At 45.2% G+C, this 21,937-nt stretch overlaps 1 protein-coding gene and 1 long non-coding RNA gene across 8 annotated transcripts in view; both read right to left on the reverse strand.

Annotated features, from left to right (window-relative positions):
• Window positions 1–17: 17 nt before the first annotated feature.
• LOC103185840 lies at window positions 18–7,078 on the reverse strand. The gene is made up of 3 exons (XR_488686.2): window positions 6,887–7,078; window positions 751–796; window positions 18–92 (listed from the first exon to the last, which is right to left on the reverse strand). It is a non-coding gene; the product is annotated as an uncharacterized LOC103185840 (long non-coding RNA).
• Window positions 7,079–11,041: 3,963 nt separating this feature from the next.
• The window catches only part of LOC103185841 (serine/threonine-protein phosphatase 2B catalytic subunit beta isoform), a 37,152-nt gene continuing 26,256 nt past the window's right edge, over window positions 11,042–21,937 (reverse strand). For 2 of the 7 annotated variants that reach the window (XM_007904555.2, XM_007904552.2), the window contains 4 exons: window positions 21,433–21,514; window positions 20,094–20,191; window positions 16,881–16,901; window positions 11,042–12,690 (listed from right to left, as the gene is read on the reverse strand). In XM_007904555.2, coding sequence (XP_007902746.1) covers window positions 12,509–12,690; window positions 16,881–16,901; window positions 20,094–20,191; window positions 21,433–21,514 — 383 coding nt within the window. In that variant the 3' untranslated portion in view covers window positions 11,042–12,508. Of the gene's footprint in view, window positions 12,691–16,880; window positions 16,902–20,093; window positions 20,192–21,432; window positions 21,518–21,937 lie in introns of all 7 variants that reach the window. The other 5 variants (XM_007904554.2, XM_042336673.1, XM_007904556.2 and 2 more) reach the window with 3 other exon arrangements.

A 21,937-nucleotide genomic window follows, 5' to 3' on the forward strand; every position in this document is an offset into this window, starting at 1 on the left:
GCCCCCACCCCTGGCCCCCCTGGGTACCCCCCCGGCCCCCCAGGATATGGGTACTGGCCCGCGGGAGGGTAGCCTGCATCTCCACCCGGGGGCTGAAAGAAAGCAGAAAGAAGAACGATTAATAACAGCCATTATTAACTTGTTGAGTCTCGTAGCTTATTAACTAACGTACTCGCCTCGCAAGCAAGAGGACCTGGGTTTGTTTCCCAGGCGGGAAGGCAGGCTTCCTTACTCCACACGTCTCTGTTTATCTAGCAGCAAGCAGGAACCCGTTTGTTAGTCGATAGGTGGATCGATTCACGTGGATAATAATCCCACACCTCCAAATAATAATAATAATAATTTGGTCACTTCAATTCACGATCCTTTAGTGGGACACTGCTGTGCGCAATTGGCTGCCGTGTTTCGCCCACAAACACACAGTGCCTTATCACGTCGTTGAGACGTCTCAAAGAGCTTCACAGAATATATTGTAAAGTGAATTGACTGCATATTTTTGCGGGTGAAACGCAGCAGCCAATTGCACACAGCAGTGTCCCGCAAACAGACGTAGATTGAGTGACCACATTTTGTTTTGGAGCGATTATTAGCGCCAGAAAGCAATCCGAGCTGAGTAGGAGGACTCCCTGCCCCCAGTAATCAGTTATCTAAATATCATTGCACCAGGAGCCATGAGAAACCGCCTCCAACAGCGCGTTCATACAGAGTATACTATGGGTAGTGTCCAGGGAGAGAGTGAGAGTGACTTACAGGATACCCAGGATAGCCGGGTGCTGGATAGCCGCCTTGTGACATTCTGGAATAAAAGGAAAAAGAGATTTAGTGATCGCAGCGAGCCCTTGCCCCCCCACCCCCACCCCCATGGTCACCGCACTCAACAACCAGCCTTTTACACAGCTCCATTTTTGTGGGGCAGGGTCTCGAAGCATTTAACCTGATGCCGAACCGGGAGGGGAGGTAACCGTAGGCACGGTCGAAGAGGAAAATCTTCTGGTGCAAGCTGAAGACTGGTAAAGAGGGAGCAAGTCGGAGGGGTTGAGTCGGGAGTTCCAAAGCTCTGGGACATAGTGGTTGAAAACACGGCTGAAAACATTCTATGAGATCACGGCTGATCTGTACCTCAAGTCCAGTTACCCTCCCTTGCCCCAAATCCCTTAATAAGGTTTTGCCCCACTTGGGAATCGAACCTGGGTCCTCTCACTTGTGACTCGAGAGCACTAACCACTACACTACAGGACACAGCAATGAGCAATTGGTGACTTTCAGGTTAATTGTACAGAGGAGCACTCACGTGTGTGGTTGGGAGGTGCTGGCAAGGCTATACACGCAGACAGATGTAGTGACCTAGACACCTCCCAACCTGTCCTTCAGGCTCTGTGACACACATGATCCACCCATTCATAAAAAAAAGGCAGATCAGCAAGAGATTTGTGTTTGGTCAGCCGGGTGTCTGACACATGCAGAAACCCACCGCCATGGAGTGTGATGGATTTCCGCGTGTGTCAGACACCCGGCTGACCAAACCAAGCTGAGAATTCCATACATCCCACCTACACATGCCCTACCGGTTATATCTGTCACTGAACCAGACATTGGCTAGCTTGTTCAGCGAGAGATTTAATAACCAGGGCAGTCGTGACAGGAACCGCATCGCAAGAGATGTCTCACTGTAATTGAAGCTGCAACACCCCACGAATCAGCAACTTTGCTTAAAGCTCAACCTTCTCTCGTGTTCGTAACCACTGATATCTACTCAGCCCCCCGAGGCTGTTCCGCCATTGTATAAGATCACAGCTGATCTGTACCTCAAGTCCAGTGAGCTGTCTTTGCCCCAAATCTCTTAGTACCCTGACCTAACAAGTATCTATCTAAAAACACTTCAAAAGATAATAGTGACCAGACTCTGGTTTGCCTCACTGCCTTTTAGACTCTAACATACATTTCATGCTCTTCCTCTCTCATTGATAATAAGAATTTGCATTTATATAACGCCCTTCACGCGGGTCAACACCTCTGAGCACTTGACAGTGGCAGAGCCTGATGCCGAGCTGGGGTGGGGAGAGTTTGACCATAAGCATGGTCGAAGAGGAAGGTCTTCAGTCGTGATCTAAAAGAGGAGGAGGGGGCAAGATGGAGGGATAAGGGAAAGTGTTCCAGAGCTTTGGGGCGTAGTGGCTGAAAGCTGATAAAGGAGTGGAGGGGACGAGGGACAAGAGGCAGTCGAGCGGAGACAGCGGGTGGTATCATTGGGAATAAGCAGGTCGGAAAGGTAGGGAGGTGTGAGGGCATGAAGGGATTTCTAGATGTATGAGAGGATCTTGAAATCTATCCATTTTGTGATAGGAGAGTTAGTAGAGCCAAGCGAGAACTAGAGCGAAGGGGGTACGGAGTTTAGTGTGGGAGAGAATTGAGGACTGGTTTAGAAGAGTTCTGTGAGCTGGAGTGGAATCAGTGACAGGTTACACAGCTCAGGCCTGCAGGAGATGTAGTGCTGGCGTAAGCTGGGCACGCCCTGTGTCTGGGAGGTGCAGACGACAGAGTTCTCACATGACAGAACAAGTTTCTGTTCAATAACTCCCATTTTGTCCTTCCCAATAACTGGCCTGTCGCCATAGATGGCGGGTGGAAAATATTCTAAGGGGGAGGGAGGAGTGGAGTGGCTGAGTCATACTCCTTTAAAACAGGTGAACTGTTGGCTTGACTGACAGGTGCGTCAATCAGACACGAATAATAGCCTGCGTTTTGCCCACAAAATACGCAGTCACTTTACAGTGAAGCCTTTGAGACGTCTGACAATGTGAGAAGGAGCTATATCAAATGCAAGGATTACTATTATTAACACTGGCCTCTGGGGTGAGGTTACTAGAGGGCTTCTGTGGAAACCTCAACCGCTGGAAGGCAATCAATTCAATGAAAGGGGTAGAGGAGAAAGTGGACTGTGAGCAAACCAGAAAGACTTTCAGATAATCAACAATAAGTAGATGTGTGTCCAATGCATTTTGCTCCGACCACACACACTAATTGTATAATTACAAACAGACACAAGCTGACGAACGTCCAAGAGCTCAGTGCCCAAGCTCACACAGTCATCACTGGAATCAGTTTTTAAAACTCACAGAAACTGCACAGTATATTCTGTGAAGTGCCTTGACACGTCTCGAAGACACGATAATAATAATAATCATAATCCTTGCATTTGATATGGCGCTTTTCACGTCTTCTCGACGTCTCAAAGCGCTTCACAGAATAACGTGATAAGTCTCTACACCAAAGGCAAGGGTTATTATTAAACCAGAAAATGTAAATTCAAATACCGTAATGAGTTCCCTCCTCTCACTCACATAAACGTTTATTTTTTAGACCTGGATTAGAGAGAAAGTTGTACTTTCGGTTGTACTTTCACCTCCGAGTCAAGGTTGTGGGCTCACAGTCCAATACAGCGCTACAGGATAGCTGCGTTGTTTGGAGAAGTTGTTCTTTGGATGAGGAATTAAACTGAGGTCTAACATCTGACTGTTTAGGTGGATGCTAAAGATCCCGTTCCACTATTCAAAAAGAGAAGGGAGTTTCTCATGGTGCCCTAGCCAACAAACCCCCAAATAAAATTGGGCAGCAGGTTGGCCCCCGCTGTTATGAATTGTAGTGACTGTGTATTTGCAAGCGAAATGGACAATGGGAACGACCTGGGCTCTACATTCGCCACACAAAGTGAAGCCAGCGACACACCACAGGCTCCTTGTCACTAAAAACACTTTCAAACCACAACACCTGCACTTTCTGAGCCTGAGGGCCTAAACCAGGGAAGCCATGTTTGCCTTTTAAAAGCTGTGTAGTTAATTACTGGGTGGACAGGGATTGTCTCTGTCACCAGTGTGCACCGGCAATGGAGAAGTACCCGTTGTCCTCACGACATCCAGGCGTTTCCCCCCACAACCCCACCCGCTGAGTGTCCTGTAGCTTAGTAATTAGCATTTAGCGGCTAGCAAACACTTCAGCAAGTTTCCTTACTCCACACATTCGTGTTTACCCAGCAGTATGTAGGATCACTTTCCGAGGGTAACAATCCCTCAAAAAAATAATTAAAATTTGGTAACTCAATCCATGACTGTTTGTGGGACAGCTGCCGTGTGCACTTGGCTGCCGGCTTTCGCTCACAAAAGAGACCGGCAATGCCCTTTACAGTATATCCCGTGAAGCGCTTTTGAGACACTTCGAAAACATGATAAGGCGTTATATCAAATGCAAGGATTACTTATGAAGCCGGATGTGTCCCTCCAGGGAGAGAGTGCACATTCCATTCCAACAATCTATCTCTGGGATTTCCATGTGTAGGTGGGACGCAGGAAAATCTCAGTTTGGTTTGGATACTGTTAAGCACGGCGATAGTTTTAATGTGTGTCAGACACCCGGTTGATCAAAAAAAAAACCTCTCGATGGCAAAATGGGAACCAGCCTAACAAGAGCTGAGTGACTCAGCCACCAACCACCACCAGCATGTCTTGTCCTGTGGGGACAGTACTGGGTTGCGATACTCCCCTGTGCCTTCATCACCATACCTACCGAGGGGAGGTATCGGAGGGTCCTAACAACCACCCAACGTAACCCAGCACTTCTCGAAGGCTACGGAACAAACATCTTTGGATTGCGTTTAGAATAAACCTCCTCACTATTAAAGCTCTCCACAGCCTAGATCCTCCCTATCTCTCTGATCTCTTAACTCCACACCGACCTGTCCACTCCTACCGCTTAGCAGGTTCTGGCCTGCTCCATGTCCCCCCGGCCTGCCCACCCCAGCATTGGCAGTCGGGTCTTCAGCCTTTCTTACCCCCAACTCTTTGGAACTCCATCCTGGAACCTCTCCACCTCTCACTCTTCCTTGCCTCCTTCAAGGCCCAATTCAAGACCTTCCTCTTCAAACGTGACTTTGGTCACCCCTCCTAACCCCACCATCTCTTGCCCTCCACCCCTCTGATTCCAACACCGAGCTCAGGTCCAAATCCCTGAGTGTCCAGCACCTTGGGATGTCCTCCTGACGTGAAATATAAATATATAAATTGCATTATATATTAATATATAAACTGTATAAATGTGGAGTCCCATAATGAAGTGGTTAGAGCACTCGCCTTGCAAGCGAGAGGACCTGGGTTCAATTCCCAGATGAAACCTTAGACAAGTTTTGTTACTCCATCCGCTTCTGTTTACCTAGCAGTAAATAAGAACCCAGTTGTTAGTCGATTAGCGTTTCACTTTCAGAGGTAATAATCCCTCCAAGAATAAAATGAATAATTTGGTCACTCAATCCATGAATGTTTGTGGGATACTCAGTGCTGTGCACAATTGGCTGCCGTATTTTGACCACAAAATACACAGTCAATCCACTTTACATTATATCCTGTGAAGCGCTTTGTGATGTCTCAAAGTCTCAACAATGTGATAAGGCACTACAACAACAAAATTACATTTGGTAAAGCGCCTTTCACGTCGGGAGAACGTCGCAAGGCGCTAAACAGTCTGAGATCAGGACCTGAGTGTGGGGGGGTCAGGGTTAGGGTGAGGGAGGGCAGAGGGGTGGGAGGGCAGAGGGGTTAGGAGAGCGGTGAAGGCACAGTCGAAAAGGAGGGTCTTGAGTTGTGCCTTGAAGGAGGCAAGAGAGGGAGCGAAGCGAAAGGATGGTGGGATGGAGTTCCAGAGTGTGGGGGCAGAGAGGCTGAATCCCGGCTGCCGATGGTAGGGCGGGTCAGGCGGGAAACATGGCGCAGGCAGGGGCCCGCTGAATGGAGGGAGCGGACGGGTTGAAAGGGGGTCAGCAGGTTCAGAGCGGTAGGAGGGGGGCAAGGCCTTGGAGGGTCTTGAAAGTGAGGACGAGGATTTCGAACTCTATCCTCTGAGGGACGGGGAGCCAGTGGAGCCGGGCGAGGGTGGGGGTGATGGGATCACGGAGCCTGGTGCGGGAGAGGGCACGGGCTGCAGGGTTCTGGACGATCTGCAGCCTGCGGGGGCGGGGGGGAGGGGGGGAAGAGTTGTGGAAGCCGACAAGGAGGGAGCTTCCGTAGTGGAGCCTCGAGGTGACCAACGCGTGGATTGCACGTATGTCAAACGCAACGATTAGCATCGTTATTCGTAGTTCGTTTGCTGCGGTGGTGGTTGCGTCAGTCCCCGGGGAGGGGTGGGGGGAGAATCACATGTAAGATCTGTGCGAAAAAATCTGTATGACATTGTGAGTGACTAATCAGTAACAGAGGGCGGTCCACACACAACACACACACACACACCCTAACAGGGTGCAACCCACAGCTAAAACCCGGAACAACTCAAGAAAGATTTTTCGCTCTCTCTCTCTGTGTATAAAACACCAGATCATAAAATGTATCCAACCAGGAAATCAAAGCAAGTTCGAGATACAATGTCTCAGCTCTCAGTATCAACTCACCACCACCACCACCTCTCTCCCTCTCTCTCTCTCTCTCTTTCTGGGAGATTCCCAATTAATTATTAAACATGTAACATGTGTGTGTGTGTGTTTGTTTTGGGTGTGGCTTTTAACAAGCATTTTTTTTTAAAAAAACAAGATTTTTGGGGGTTTTTTTTTGGTGGTGGTGGGGGTGTGGGGAGGGAGGGATTGAAGGGGGAGAGAAGAAAGGTCGTCATTCAATTTCTTCTGCAACGCATCAAATAAAAGTTTACATCGTTTTAAGACCAAATAGATGGGAGATGGGAGTGGAGGTTTTTTTTGATAAAAAACCCTCACACAGCAAACCCCAGAAGAGGAAACTGAGTGTAAACGAAAAGACTGGGATGTGTTTTTTTCTTTCTCTCTCTCTCCCTCTCTCTCTCTCTCTGTGTGTGTGTACGAGTTAAAAGGTTATAAAGAGGAATTTTTTTTTACCTGCTTTAAAATGTGCCTCTGAACCAGTCCGTTTGGGAACAAAATCTCTGGCCCTGGAGTCGATCCAAGAAATGATATGTTTTTTTTCAGCCACACACTCACACACACAAAAATAATCTCACAAACAGCCCAGTGTGAAAGGGAAGAGAAATGAGCAAAGTATGTGCTTCCTGCTCCAGGGAAGACCAACCAACCAATGACTACTTCCTTGCTAACTCCCCCTCTTGACTGACTGCTTAAATTGTGTACTTCCACAGGCCGCAGACCTTTATCGCGTTCTTAAAACGCGTCCGTTAGCGTAAGGGTATAATAAATTGGTCATTTTCGATCTACGACTGTTTGTGGGACATCACAGCTGCGCGCAACTGGCTGCCGGGTTCGCCCACAAATACACAGTCAATTCACTTTACGGTGTGTTCTGCGAAGCGCTTTGGGACGTCCTCCCGACGTGAAAAGCGCGACATCAAATGCGAGGAAAACGCAAAATGCCAGGATTAAGTGGTTCGGGCACTCGCTTCGCAAGTGAGAGGACCCGGGTTCGATTCTCGGGCAGGGAGTAACCTTACTCCACACGCCTGTTTACCTGGCAGTATGTAGGAACCCGTTTTTTGTCGATTGGCTTTCGTAAGTTTTCAGGGGTAATAATCGTACCCCTAGAAACTTTCCATCTGCAAACTTGGAGATTGTACTCCCTATACCCGAGTCCGGGTCATTTATGTAGAAATGGCGACCTGTGGTTAGAGCACTTGCCTCGCAAGCAAGAGACCTGCCTGGGTTTGTTTCCCGGCAGGGCGAAACCTTGGGCAAGTTTCCTTACTCCACACGCCTGGTAATAATCCCACAAGAAAAATACTAATAAATTGGTCACTTCAATCCATGACTGTTTGTGGGACTCTGCTGTGCGCAATTGGCTGCCGCGTTTCGCCCACAAATGTACAGTCAATTCACTTTACAGTGTATTCTGTGAAGCGCTTTGAGACGTCTAGAAGACGCTATATCAAATGCAAGGATTATTATTATATTATTTATCCTCTTTTTGATCTATATAAATGACCTGGACTTGGGTATAGGGAGTTTGCAGATTATACTAAGCTGGAAAAGTAGTAAACAGTGAGGAGGATAGTAGCAGACTGCAAACGGACAGAGACAGACTGGCAAAATGGGCAGACACGTGGCAGATGAAGTTTAACGTGGAGAAATGCGAAGTGATGCATTTTGAGAAGATTAAGGAGAGGCAATACAAGCTAGAAGGTAGAATCTTAAAGGAGGTGAAGGAACAGAGAGAACTGGGGGTTCATATAAGTAAATCTTTGAAGGTTGCAGGACAGGGAGATAAAACTGTTAAAAAAGCATACAGGATACTGGTCTTTATAAATAGGGGCACAGAATACAAAAGTCAGGAGGTTATGATGAACCTTTATAAAACACTGGTTAGGCTTCAGCTAAAGTACTGTGTTCACTTCTGGGCGCCACACTTTAGGAAGGATATCAAGGCATTGGAGAGGGTGCAAAGGAGATTTACCAGGATGGTACCAGGAATGAGGGACTTCAGTTATCAGGAGAGGCGAGAGAAGCTTGGATTATTCTCCTTAGAGCAGAGAAGGTTAAGAGGAGACTTAATAGAAGTTTTCAAAATTGTGAGGGGATTCGATAGGGTGAACAAAAAAACAATTTCCACTGGTGGGTGGGTCGGTAACCTGAGGGAAAGAGGAGGGGGGTGAGGAGAATTTTTTTTACACAGCGAGTTGTTCAGATTTGAACGGGTGGTGGAAGCCTATTCGATAACAGCTTTTAAGAGAGTAGATAATTATTTGGGGAGGACAAGTTTGCAGGGCTATGGGGAGAGGGATTGAATTGGATAGCACTTTTCAAAGAGCCGGCACAGACACAATGGGCTGAATGGCCTCCTTCTGTGTTGTATAATTCTATGATTCTATGAATCCCTCCGAAAGAAAATGTGGTCAATCAATCCACCGCTGCTTGTGGGACACTACTGTGTGCAATTGGCTGCAGCGTTTCACCCACAAAATACACAGTCCATCCACTTTACAACATTTGAGATGTCTCAATGACGTTTATTAAGGCCAAACACAATCCGGACCGTTGTTTTTAAGATGAAGTGATCTTGAAATACACTGAAATGTATTGCGTGACAGTAAAACAATTGAGACACAGGTTTAGAGTTGTAAAGTTCAATTTTAGAACAAGTGTTTCTTCTCCAGGGCCCTGCTGATGATAGCACAGCCCAACAGCAGGACTCGGAAGGGCAGACAAGTCACTAGGGATAGAGAATCCCTCCCATTCAGCTTTTTTTTAAACTTTGCAGCATGTCCTTCCGACGTGAAAGGGCTATGTTGTGGTTGCAAGCCAAAGCCCAAACAGGTAGGGTGGTCCTAGCTGGACAGGAAAGCTTGGCAGGCAGTCCATTCAATCACAAGCTATGTGATTTAATTGATTAATGCATACTCTGGAGTTCCCAAGCCTCAACTCTTGCCAACCTGCACCTAATATTCTCTGAGCCAGGTGGGTCTGCATTATTCCAGGGCACTGCTGATGACAGCACAGCCAGTCTGGCTCAGCAGCAAGAATTGGAAAGGCAGACCAGTCACTGGGGACAGGAACTCTTCCCATTTAGCTCCTGTTAATCAAGCTATGCAGTTTAGCTGTTGATAATCGAGCTGTTACCCCAACACACACTCTGGGGTCTCCAAGCCAACTTGTGCCTAATATTCTCCAGAATTAGGTAAGCAGGCTGCGTCCCTCCAGGGAAAGAGTGCACATCCACTCCCAACAATCTACCTCTGGAATTTCCAAGTGTAGGCATGGAAATCTCAGTTTGGTTTAGATATTATTAAGCATAGTGATGGGTTTCCCCATGTGTCAAGACACTGGCTGCCAAAAAAAATTACAGTACTTAAATTTAGCATGACTTCCCTACTTTTACACTTTTCCTTTGGCCATTAAGTGAAGGACTATTTACATTCTTTTTTGGCCCCTGCCCAACTACGTTGCTAATTTTAGACCTCAATGAGGATTGTTTCACATTCCCTGCCCTCTCCATAATCACCATCGGTGGCCAAGCCTTCAGGCCTCAAACTGCAGGAACCTGATTGTTAGTCGATTAGCGGATCGCTTTCCGGGGACCAATAATCCCTACAAATAGTGGTCTTCAATCCAAAACTGCTGTGTTTTGCCCACCAAATAATCAATCCATTTTACAATACATTCCGTGAAGCGCTTTTTATTACAGCATTAAGCATCCCAATTGAGTACGTCCTAGCCTTAACCACCCTTCCCAGTAACCCTGACCTAGTTGTTAATTCAAGTAAAGCAAGACATTTTTAAAACACTCTTTTAGACCAGATCTTAAACCAGTCCGCCTGTTCGTTTGGATGTTAAAGATCCAATAACTGTATTGGAAAAGAGAAAGGAGTTTCTCCTGATGTACTGGTCAACAATCTCACAGATAAAATAGGCCCCTCACTTCAAGGTTGGTTGCTCATNAAAAAAACTGCAATGTTTGCCTGCAAAACAGGCATTAATTAGTCTTGGCTGTAATTGCTTTAAGACGTTGACATTATCAGTGGAATAGAAACATCAGTACTTTGTCATATACAAAGAACATACACTTTGTGTATCAGCCAGGCTCAGTTGACAGCACTCTTGCCTCTGAGTCAGAAGGTTGTGAGCCTCAAATCGGGATTTGGAACATATATAGTCTAAGGCTGACATTCCAATGCAACGCATTGTTGAGATGCCATCCTTCAAATGAGACATTCAACCTAGGTCCTGTCTGCCTCTTCAGGTGGATATTAAAGATCTTGCATCGCTATTTGAAAGAAGGGAGCTTCCCCCAGTGTCCTGGCCAGTAATCCACCAAATAAAATTGGCACTCACTCTATTCCTGTTTGTGGGGCATTTGTGCGTGCAAATTGGCTGCTGCATTTGCCTACAAAATAGAAATTACATTTTACAGTAAATGCTGTTAAGCTCTTTGAGACGTCCTCCAGGTGTGCAAGGCGCTTTATCAAGGATTATTATAAGAATAATTATTATGGTGCAAATTGAAAATACCTTTAACTTACCATTTGCGTTTAATCTTCACTTGAATTTAGCACTTCCCGAGGAAAAATAAATCCAGAGAATCCAATGAAAGCAGGGGCCCATGCATACGTTTATTGTGTACAGTCTTATAAAATAGTTAAATATTTCAGAACATGCATAGTACTGTATTTCCAACGGGACAGAAGTATGCACATGGCAAATCAAAGAGAAAGTCGAGTGAATTGGTTTCCAAGTCATGTCAAACTGGGGGAAGCAGAAACCAGACACGAAACTCGGTAGGTAAAGTATAAAAATGTACAGCGGCAGTCAGTAATCGTTCATCTCGGTATAATTTCTGACCAGATGCAATTGAACCAAGCAAACGTTTTGGTAAAATTAACATGCGTTGGTGAATTTACACTTTCACCAGAAAGCCGGCCTTGGGGAGACTCACTGCATAGCTTCAACAAAAAAAAGTCGTCATTTTTCATGTCCTTTTACAGAATAAAGATATTAAAATGCCTGAAGCCTTTCAGCCCAGTGGATTATAGCATTAGAAGCAAGTTTAATACCCACGTTACATTAAAGGTATTCAAAACATCTATATAACCTGATTGATGCAGATCTGTACATCACAGGGCTAATATATTAAATATGTCCAAAATGGGGGAACGCATGCAGACAAAATACACAGCGAAGCTTTACACACTTGATATGAATTCCCTAATGTACAAAATTCAATTAAAGTACAGTACCTTATAATTATTATGTGGGGCTTTGATTTCAAACCACTGATTGAGGGCAGAGATTCTTAGTTTAACATAAGATGGGCACTAACGATGGCTTTTCTAACTTAAAAAAGCTTTGATTTCCATTAAAAGCAATCAGCATCCCTTCAAATAAATCATTCCCTGATCCTCAAGCTATAATGTAGGCAATGAAATACAGCCTTAGCAACAATCCCAAGGCCAGCGTTTTAGCAACACACCTCACTTTCCAATACCACGGCTGTTTGGCACATCTTTCTAATGCACATCTCGGCAGCTTCGAAATTATATTTAAGACCATTCCAACAGCTTGTCTTACAGACATCGTTACGATGAGGATACCTCGTCAATAAATAGTTAGCTCTCGGCTTCAGTTCCAATTCCGAACAAAATCAGCTGTCTCAAAACAGCCGTGCCTGTAAACGCTGCGAGGGTCAGTGTTGAGCGTAAGATGCGGGTTCCTAGATGTGCGTTCAGTGAAAAACGCCCAAATTAACCTTTCCCCCCCCAAAAAAGTCTTAAAAAGTCTTGGCTGTTGGGTTCTGGGATAAATGCCACATGCACACAATTGGCCTGTCCATCGCAGGCTGGCGTTTCAAGAGCACCTCAGCTTTTTTCAACACAGACCATTTTCGATCGCCAGATTTGCATAGTTCCTTGGCGTTGAAGCTGATACCATATTGGAAGCAATGATCTGGGAACGATCAGGCAAGGCAAATGTGTATGGGGGGAGTGTGGGGGGGAGGGGAGGGGAAGAGTAAAAGGGAGGGATGGTGGCAGGTTGGAAGCAATGGAAGAGCTGAATGTTCGGTCACTGTGCGTTGTTGTTGTTGCCACCAGTTCCGTTATTCTCACCGGCGTTTGTGGTAACTGAATGAATAGCCACTTGCTGGAGGCCATCTTTCCGTGGAGGCATGCGTTCGTTTATCCTGTCCAGCCCCTTGGCTTCCTCGAAGCTGCAGATTTTGTGCTGGGGCGAGAATCCTCGGATTGCTTAATGAAATGCAAAAGAAATGAGTGAGTGATGGAATGGGACGACTGGAGGCAAAGCACTCTGGAACAACTACCCGCCTGGAGTCACATACGTACATCACAGTTATGGTTTCCCTGGGTTGAGGAGCGGGTTAGCACCCATATAGACCTTCATCTCTGGGACCTGGGCTTAAACCCAGCCCAGACTGATGGGGCTGAACTCTCCTCTGTCAGCGGAATTGAGTTTGAATACAGTCCAAAGAAAGTTTCCCTTGTGACTGATGGGTTTCCGTGTGTGTCAAGATACCTGGCTGACCAAAACAAAAGATAGGACTCGATGTGACAGGGAGGAGAATTAAAATGAGCTTGGCTTGTCAAGGTTAGGGAATGGGGTAAGCAACAATAACTACTTGGATTTATATAGCGCCTTCTACGTGCAGTAGTGTCTCAGAGCGCATAACTAAACCAAACTAGAAGTGAATTTAAATACGAGTTTTGCTGTTAAAGTCGAGTCAGGACATTGCAAAATCATGGACTCTTTCCTTTCCAGAAGAAGAAATGTGGTCATGAAGGCAAAGTTTCACTTACTGGAGTTTGATTAGAAATTGGCTCATTGGGGTTCCTGTTCCTGCACTCTGTAGTGATGGTGTGCATGTGTGACACCCATACGAGAAGGAGAAAAATTCCAATCTGCCCTCCATTTTCCTAATTCCAGATACTTTGGCACTGCTCTTTCTTTTACGCACGTTACACCTGACTCGATTCCCAGGCAGGGTGAAACCTGAGGCAAGTTTCCTTACTCCACACACCTCTGTCTAACTAGCAGTAACTAAGAACCTGGTTGTTAGTTGATTAGCGAATCGTTTTCCGGGGGTAATAAACCCTAAAAAAAAAATTGACCATGACTGTTTGAGGGACACTGCTGTGCGCAATTGGCTGCCGCGTTTCGGGTAACAAAAAAAATCTTCCCACTTTATTTCTCCTGTTGTGTGAACGACACAAGCAACGAGAAAGCTGGTCACCACAGACAAAAAAAATCAGACACTTGCTAAGATCAGGAGGCAGCGTTTCAAAATAGAAACGTCAGAACTAAAAGTACATCCACGACTCAATCAACGACTGTTTGTGGGACACTGCTGTGCACAATTGTCTGCCAAGGTTTGCCAACAAAAATAGTCAATCTACTTCACAGACTATCCTGTGAAGCGCTTTAAGATGTCTGAATGACGTGATAAGGCGCTAGATCAAATGCAAGGATTACTATCATTGAATAGAGTGCATAAGCAGTTGGGAAGAGAGATAATAGTCGTGGCCTATTATATTTCAGGACTGACATGAGTGTCTGTATGACTAAGCGCCTGCTTTATTTTAAGGAGCTAAAGGATCGGTGGTGCTTCGCAGCTCAGTGAGTTCTGTGACTTCCTACACACTCCCCATAGCTCAGCACTGATTGCCAATCCACAGCAGAGGGCCGGGCAGCTCAGTTGCTGTTGCCATTACACTGCACCTGCTCTCCTCCCCTCCTGCAACTAATCCGTAGAATTTATTTTTAAGAAGACCAGGGGTGAGGAATTTCAGTTTTGTGGAGGGACTAGAGAAGCTGGGATTGTTCTCCTTAGAGTGGAGAAGTTTGAGGGGAGATTTAATAGAGGTGTTCAAGACTATGAGCGGTTTTGATAAGAGTAGGTAGGGAGAAAGTTTCCTCTGGTGAGTGAGTTGGAAATCAGAGGACACGGGTTCATCTTCCCTCTGGTTCAAAAAGAATTCTCCTCACCCAGAGAATTGTTACGATCTGGAATGCCCTGCCTGAAAGGGTGGTGGAAGCAGATTCAACAATAACTTTCAAAAGTGAATCGGATAGGTACTTGAAAAATTGTAGGGTTACGGGGTAAGAACGGGGGAGTGGGACTAGTGGGATAGCTCTTTCAAAGAGCCGGAATAGGCACGATGGGCCGACAGGCCTCCTTCTGTGCTGTAGGATTCTAGGATTCTGAAAGTGAAATAAACACCCTATGTGCTTGTGTGTGAAATTCTGCAGGTGAATGACACTGGGACTAAATTGCAAGATTAGCAAAAGCAATCTGTAAGTGGGGAGAATCCTCTAGGTTCTGACACGGGCTAAGGCCAACTCTTTGGAACTCCGCTCGGCTTCCAATCTCCTGCCGGATGCCTCGGATACCACAATCTAATATTCTGGAAGGTGGCACCGATTTCTTTTTTTTTTGGGGGTCAGCCAGGTGTCTGGCACATGTGGAAACCCATCACTATGGTTAAGATTATCCGAACCAGACTGAGAATTCAGTGCGTCCCACCTACACATGGAAATTCCAGAGATAGATTGTCCGAATGGAATGTGCCCTCTCTCTCCCTGGAGGGATGCATCCTGCTTACTTAATTCCAGAAAGTATTAGATGCAGGTTGGCAAGGAGCCAAGTCTTGGGGACCCCAGAGTGTGTGTTAAGAGTATCTGGCAAACTCAGCTTGTCCAGCTAGGACCAGGGTTATCAGGAGCTGATTCCTGTATTCCGTTGCCAAACATGTCACCTTGGAACGCCAGTTCAGCTTCGAGGAGACCCAACCGAGAACAGCGTTCCCGACACGTATCCGGATCGAGTTATAAATTAATTTATGAAGTGTTTCAAATTATTTGGGGGGGGGGGGGGGTTCATAAGGTAAATAGAGAAAAAACATGTGTGCTGGTATTGAGTCAGTAACTAGTTGGCAAACATTTAAGATTGTTACTAAAAAAAAAGGTTAAAATTATAAATTTTAACACAGAAAGGGCATGGAACACCCCAACCAAAAACACTGGTTGAAGCAGAATCCATAATAGCTTTTATAGGGGAACTGGAGTTTAACAGATAGCTCCTCACAGGCACGATGAGCTGAATGGGATTCTCCTGTCATTAAAATTTGTGAATTTTGCATTTATTGAGGCGGCTAATATGTGCCAGTATTTTGGAGTAAGTGAATTTAAGAGGTTAACAAATAGTTAAAATACCTGGGAAAATCTACCAGCTTCCATGTAAAATGCACAGCACAGCACACGTCAAACAAGTTTTAAGATTAGAAGCAGTTACAGCAGTCATTAGAACACACATCCCCGGTCCGACTATGCTCACTTATAAACTTATTACACTGCTTTCCAACAGTTCATAATTTTAGAGTAATATTCAGTTTTCTTGTACAACTAGACAATTAAATGTTAGAAACGATAACTGGATCTGAGGACAATCCTATCTTACAGACAGAAATCAGATGGAGTCATTTTTTCTTCAGTACGAGGGGGAAAAATTAACTGAAATATTTTGGGATGGATCATTGACACCACTTTGCACTTCTCACCCCTTTTTTTTTGCACACGTGTTTTTTTCCAGCTAAAAAATGCAGCTGCAAAAAGTCTCTTGGAAAATAGGATGCAATTGGAAAAACTACAATTTAGGAAACTGTGCTAAGCTTTTACCACAGCTGTGCAAATACTTGCAGAGCACAGCTTGGAAGAGAGCTAAGTAATAGGATTCCCCCTCCCGTCAACCAGTTACGTAATTTGGGTGGAGTTTTACCAGAGAAAACCACGCTTCATTCAGACGGAGTTGTCCTTCAGATCCTCAGGGCAAATAGAGGAGGAAACATGCATCAGACTTTCATCACGTGCAACCAGAGAACATCACACACCAGGAAGACATCACTGCAGCATGCGGAAAGCATGCCTAATACAAGTCAAAGCATGCTTCTTAACAAATCGACATGAGTTACAATCACAATACAACTGAATTCAAGGTTATTACAGACACAAGGGGAGGAGGAGGAGAGGGTTAAAATGTGTGATTCGCAATCTAGATTGGCAAAGGATTATAAGTAACAAACCCTGCCAGGAAACAGATGTGACACACGCTGACCACTTGGGCAGGTCTATTTCCGTCATTCCCACAGGAAATGTGATGATGTACGTCCGGTTCCTGGCAGGATTCAGTATTTACTACCCTTTGTGAACCCAGCATTTTCCCCCCACCTCCAAACAGTAAAAAAAAACTACTAATTGTAACATTCTACAAAGCAAAAACACAAGAGAGTAAATGAATATCGGTTTGGGTGCTCTCCTCTTATGAAATGGAGGAACTAAACTCCTTCACAGTTAGTGTAAGTTGCTAAGCTACACCCAAACCTGGATCATTTTTAATCCCCACACCCCGGCATATTCTTGGTCGTACCTTGTTCAGCCTCAACTGTGGCTGTTACAGAAGTGAGCAGTTGCATGCAAAATGAATGAGAGAGATAAGTAACAGTAGCAAGGAACCAAACAGCGGCAGTACAGACTATCCCAAGTGGAATGGCAATGGATTCCAGATTTTGAACAGCTTTAATACACAAAAATATTAAACAGAATGAAACGAGCTTCAGGTCCAAAAGTTACCGTGAAAAGGCACTCAAATAGGCACACATTTAGAGTAAAACACAATATGCAGATTAATATTTACACATTAATAAGTTACTCACAAAGGTTTTAAACTTATGCGAACTAATCTCTAAACGGCTTGGAGCTCCAGTAACTATATTGAACAAAGCAGCAAAGCCTCTCGAGGATAACAACACGTTAACCAGCTACAAGTAAACAAGACAAGGGAACACTGAACACGGCATTGACTGGACAGAGACCAGCGGCAGGACGGTTCAGTTTACTTGCGCGTCGGATGGATTGAGATGTCGAATATAGCGGGTCCCACCGAGGCAACAACCATCGTGAACAATAACTGTGATCACACACCACCTGCTGGCTGTCCAAGGACTTGCGTGTGAAACCAGCGTCACGGTTTTTTGAACACAGAATTATTATCCACTATGGAAGTGCAGCACTTTTGTCTACTAGGACTCAACGTGGGAGAACAGTTCTTCTATCTGTAGGTGTGTTCAGGACAGGAAGGGGGCATTTGCAATCCATCTAGCTTGATATTCACTGTGCACTCTTACACTCAGGCGCCTCCTCAGTCTCCCCTGTGCAGTCTGTTCTACATGTTCCCATCATCTGAATTCTGTGGTCAGGCCCCTTGTTCTAGAGATTGTGGTAATGTGAAACATGAACTAGCCTCACTTTGCCTATAGCTGTTACACAGGTCAGTAAGGTCTCCCCATTTATCTGGATTCTGTGGTGGGAATACCACTGGTCACTAAATCACTGTATGTTGATTATCAAATGTAAGGATGATTACTAATTCAGCACAGTTCCCGAGCCACAGTAGCTCTATTCTGCTAACCCCTACCTATTTTAGCAGAGCGGTGCTTTGAGGTTATTCTGGTACAGTACTGACTTGAACACAACTTAATTTGTATTCTGAGAGCTTGATAGCATTCCTTGTGTGGTCTTGTCTGAATGAGATGTGAAGAAATCTTGCATTTTTACAAGTCAAGTGAGTCGTTATCACAGTGAGGTGTGGTAAAGTTTGTTTTAAATGTCTTTACAGACTAACAAGGGGCTATGTGATAAATAGCTCTTTGTCTTTCACCAAGACAAAAAGACCCGCTTGCACATATCAAATGAAAGGGTTAATATTATTATTTTAAAAAGACTGCTCTTTTAAAGGTTCTGTAGGAAGATTAGTGCAGTCTACATAAAACATAAAAATGCACCTTTAAGTACAGATGGGCATTGGATTATACTACTTGGAAGTGGATTTGATCAGACTGTTTCAACAGCTTCTCAGCATTTTGTTACCTTAACGAACATAAGAATCAGATTTCAACTATGCTCGTGAAATAATAGTCTCTTTATGCAAACCTTCTAGCAGTGATCAATAAATAATAATACATGCATTTGATATAGCACCTTATTAGTTCGTTGAGGTGTCTCAAAGTGTTCCACAGAATATACTATAAAGTGGAGTGACTGTATACTGTGGACAAAATAATCTGTTCTGGCTCCACCAGAAACCGTCCGTGTTACCCAACTTTGAGACTGGCATCTACTTGAGGTGGGACAAGGAACGTGCTTTAAGTTTACAAACTCCTGTTAACCTCGACTGCACTGCTGGCACTTGGTAAAGTTGTTAGTCTGGGTGAGCTCCAACTCCATCTATTTAATGTCAAACATTCGAAAAGTGGCCACAGGTTGCACCTCTGTAAATGTTGAGCCCTGTAACCCTGTCTGGGCCACTCCCCATGGAGATCTCATCAGCTAGAGTCTTTTGCCTGATGGTTGTGCCAACCTGACATTACCACCCACCAACAGTGAGTCACCATAACAAGCGTCAGGAACAGGCCACACCAGCGCACTCTGCCTGCACGCTGGGCTAAACAATGTCAGGCTGCTCTCCCACACAAAGCACTCTCACACTCAACTATGTGACCTTGGGCAAAGTGGCCGTCTCCCATGTTGTGAAGCATTCAAATCAAACCAGTTTACAGGTGAAATTCCACACAGTCCACTTTATTGTCAAATAAAACAGGTCTGCACATCAAAATCAAGCCGAACTAAGCTGCTGTTAGCAATATAATTGCTCGCCGCTCCATTTATATGCCTGCTCGAGTTGCAGCACTTAAGATCAATATCAAAGTGCTCGCTCTTGCGTATAAGCGGTTGTCTGCAGATAATGCAAGGTAAGTGGAGGGTGACAACATTCCCTGTGACAGTGCAGATGACAAATATACAGACACACAACTACAAACAACAAGACAGACAGATGTAGAGCACTGCTAGATCAGAAGAGGAAGAAAAGGCAGGTTACAAAGTTTGAGCACATTTCAGTGAAGTCAGTGATAGATACACAGGAACATAGGACATGAACATAGGACACACACATATGTATGTGGCCATCATTTCACCGGGGTACAAGTGACAGCACCACTTTACTAAAGCATCTTAGTCACCTTCCCTTTTTGTGTGTCCTCTTTTCCTTCCACCCTCAACCAAGGCCAAAATAAAATGCGAAAAGTCACCAAGCAGAGGTGAAAAACTTAAAAACTAGGCTAAACAGCAAGAGGAGGCATTACACAGTCACGGGCAATGGAAGCATATCATTCCACACACACGTGTAGACTGACCTTTCAGCCACTGCTGTTAAGTGTCATGGTGCACAGAACTACCAGATTCAATTAAAAATATATAACAGAGACGAGCATTAAACAAATCTGGTTAGAAAAGTCAATACTTGACGTTCAAGGCACAACCAAAGATCTAACTGTCTAAAAAGTCATGAAAAATAAAATGGACTGCTACCCGCCAAGGTGACTAACACTTTGCTATCACATGTACGTACCCTGGTTAGCATGCAGTACAAGTTGCTGGAGTTTGCATATAACATTGCATCAGCCACTGAGACAGGAACTAAAAAGCATCAAGAAATCGGGACATGCATTACGTGTAGTGCCATTGAAACAGTGAGAAGTGCCCCATTCCATCTGAGGCACAGGAAGAGGCAATGCATCATTACCACTTTGCAGGGTCTGCCGTCCTCCAGCCAGCACTCCGCTAGGCAGCATCCCAGTGGGAGTCAAGCCCTTCAGCATCAGCACGCTCTCACTCTCTTCTCTGAAAACATCGAACATAGCGAAGCAGGGTTTAGAATTATTGTACAACAAGGGAGGGGATGAAATGAAACTCCCCACTGTCAGACGCCCAACACAGAGGAAGAGAGCTAGGAATTGGAAATAGGAGATAGCTCTATCGGAGGAGGTAGCACCAGCATCTGTGTTGATGGATTATTTTGGGGTAGCCGTGTGTCTGATCCTTCACCAAGCTTTAGTGTATCCAAGCCAGAGTTCCATGCATCCTACCTACACGTGGAAATTCCAGAGATACTTATTGGAATTGAATGCGCAATCTCTCCCTGGAGCGCTTGCCTAATTCCAGAAAGTATTAGGCGCAGGTAGGTAAGAACCAAGGGTTGGGGACCCCAGGGTGTGTGTTGCGGTAACTGCTGGAGTCTAACCAGCTAAAACTGCATAGCTTGCCATTGAGAGCACTGTCTGGCAAACTTTCCTGCTGTTTGTCCAGCTAGGACCACCCTACTCGTTAGGTCTTTGGCTTTTCAGGTTAACAGGAGCTGAATGGGAGTGACTGGTCTGCCCTTCCAAGTAGTCCTGCCAATGAGCCAGGTTGACTGTGCTATTGTCACCAGTGCTCTGGAGTACTGCGGACCTGCCTGACTCAGCAACCGGACTACCAAGACCATCACAGAGGGCTGGCTCAATTCTGACATTCCGATACGTCATCTTGGAGCCAGCTCAACGCATCTCTTTCTCTCTACCGCCAATGGGGAAAGGGTTTCTCGCTCTGTCATTACTATTAGTCTCTTGTTATTCAGTCATTTTATGTTCAAATTGGGTTTCATTCACTTCCCTATTTCTCTTCCCTGTCACACAATCAGTCACTCATTTTGTATATCCATCTATTCCCTGGGTATTCTATCTGGTCTTTTAGCTTTCTCTCTATCCCTCACTAACACTCATCTCCCCCACCTCCCTTTCCTCTACAAAGTGCAATACACTATAGTGATTGTGTGACAGCTGACAGTGCTACAAAATTTCCCCATCAGTTTTCCTCTGTACCAAACGCATCCAACCGTAAGTGGGAATGGTCTAGTACTCAAAGTCAGGATCCAGATATGCAAACCCACAGCAAACAAAACAGATCTGGGAGTTTTATTCTGATTTCCTTGTCTTTTTACTGTGATTAACAGAGCAATTTCATTCCAAATGTACCACAGTAAAATGATAGCCCCAGAAAAGACATTCACACACCGACCGATATACAGGAACAGAAAGACCTACCTGAGCACTGAGAAGACTCGGGCCATTTTGCCGATAGCTCGGATCTTGTTCCTGATGATTTCCTTGCGAGCCGCTGCTGTGCCTGCTTTCAAACAGAACGTCGCAAGCTCAGTAACTGCGATCCCACACGACATCCCCGCGCTCACACACAGCTACATGAGGACACACACTGCTGGTAACAGATAGTTTTCAATCAGACAGTACTGGAGGTAAAATCTGACCCAATTTTACTGGCTATTTGATGAGAAGCCATGTGGAGTCCTGTAACTTAATGGTTAAAGCACTTGCCTTGCAAGTGAGAGGACCTGGGTTTGATGCTTAGGCAGGGCGAAATGTTGGGCAAGTTTCCTTACTCCACACGCCTGTTTACCTAGCAGTAAGTAGGAACCCGGCTGTTAGTCGATTGGCGGATCACTTTTCAGGGGGTTATAATCCTTTCAAAAAATAAATGAATTAAAAAATTAATTTGGTCACTTAATCCATGACTGTTTGTGGGACACTGCTC

Source organism: Callorhinchus milii, unplaced genomic scaffold (assembly GCF_018977255.1).
Source record: "Callorhinchus milii isolate IMCB2004 unplaced genomic scaffold, IMCB_Cmil_1.0 Scaffold7, whole genome shotgun sequence".
In the NCBI taxonomy this organism is placed as follows: Eukaryota; Metazoa; Chordata; class Chondrichthyes; order Chimaeriformes; family Callorhinchidae; genus Callorhinchus; species Callorhinchus milii.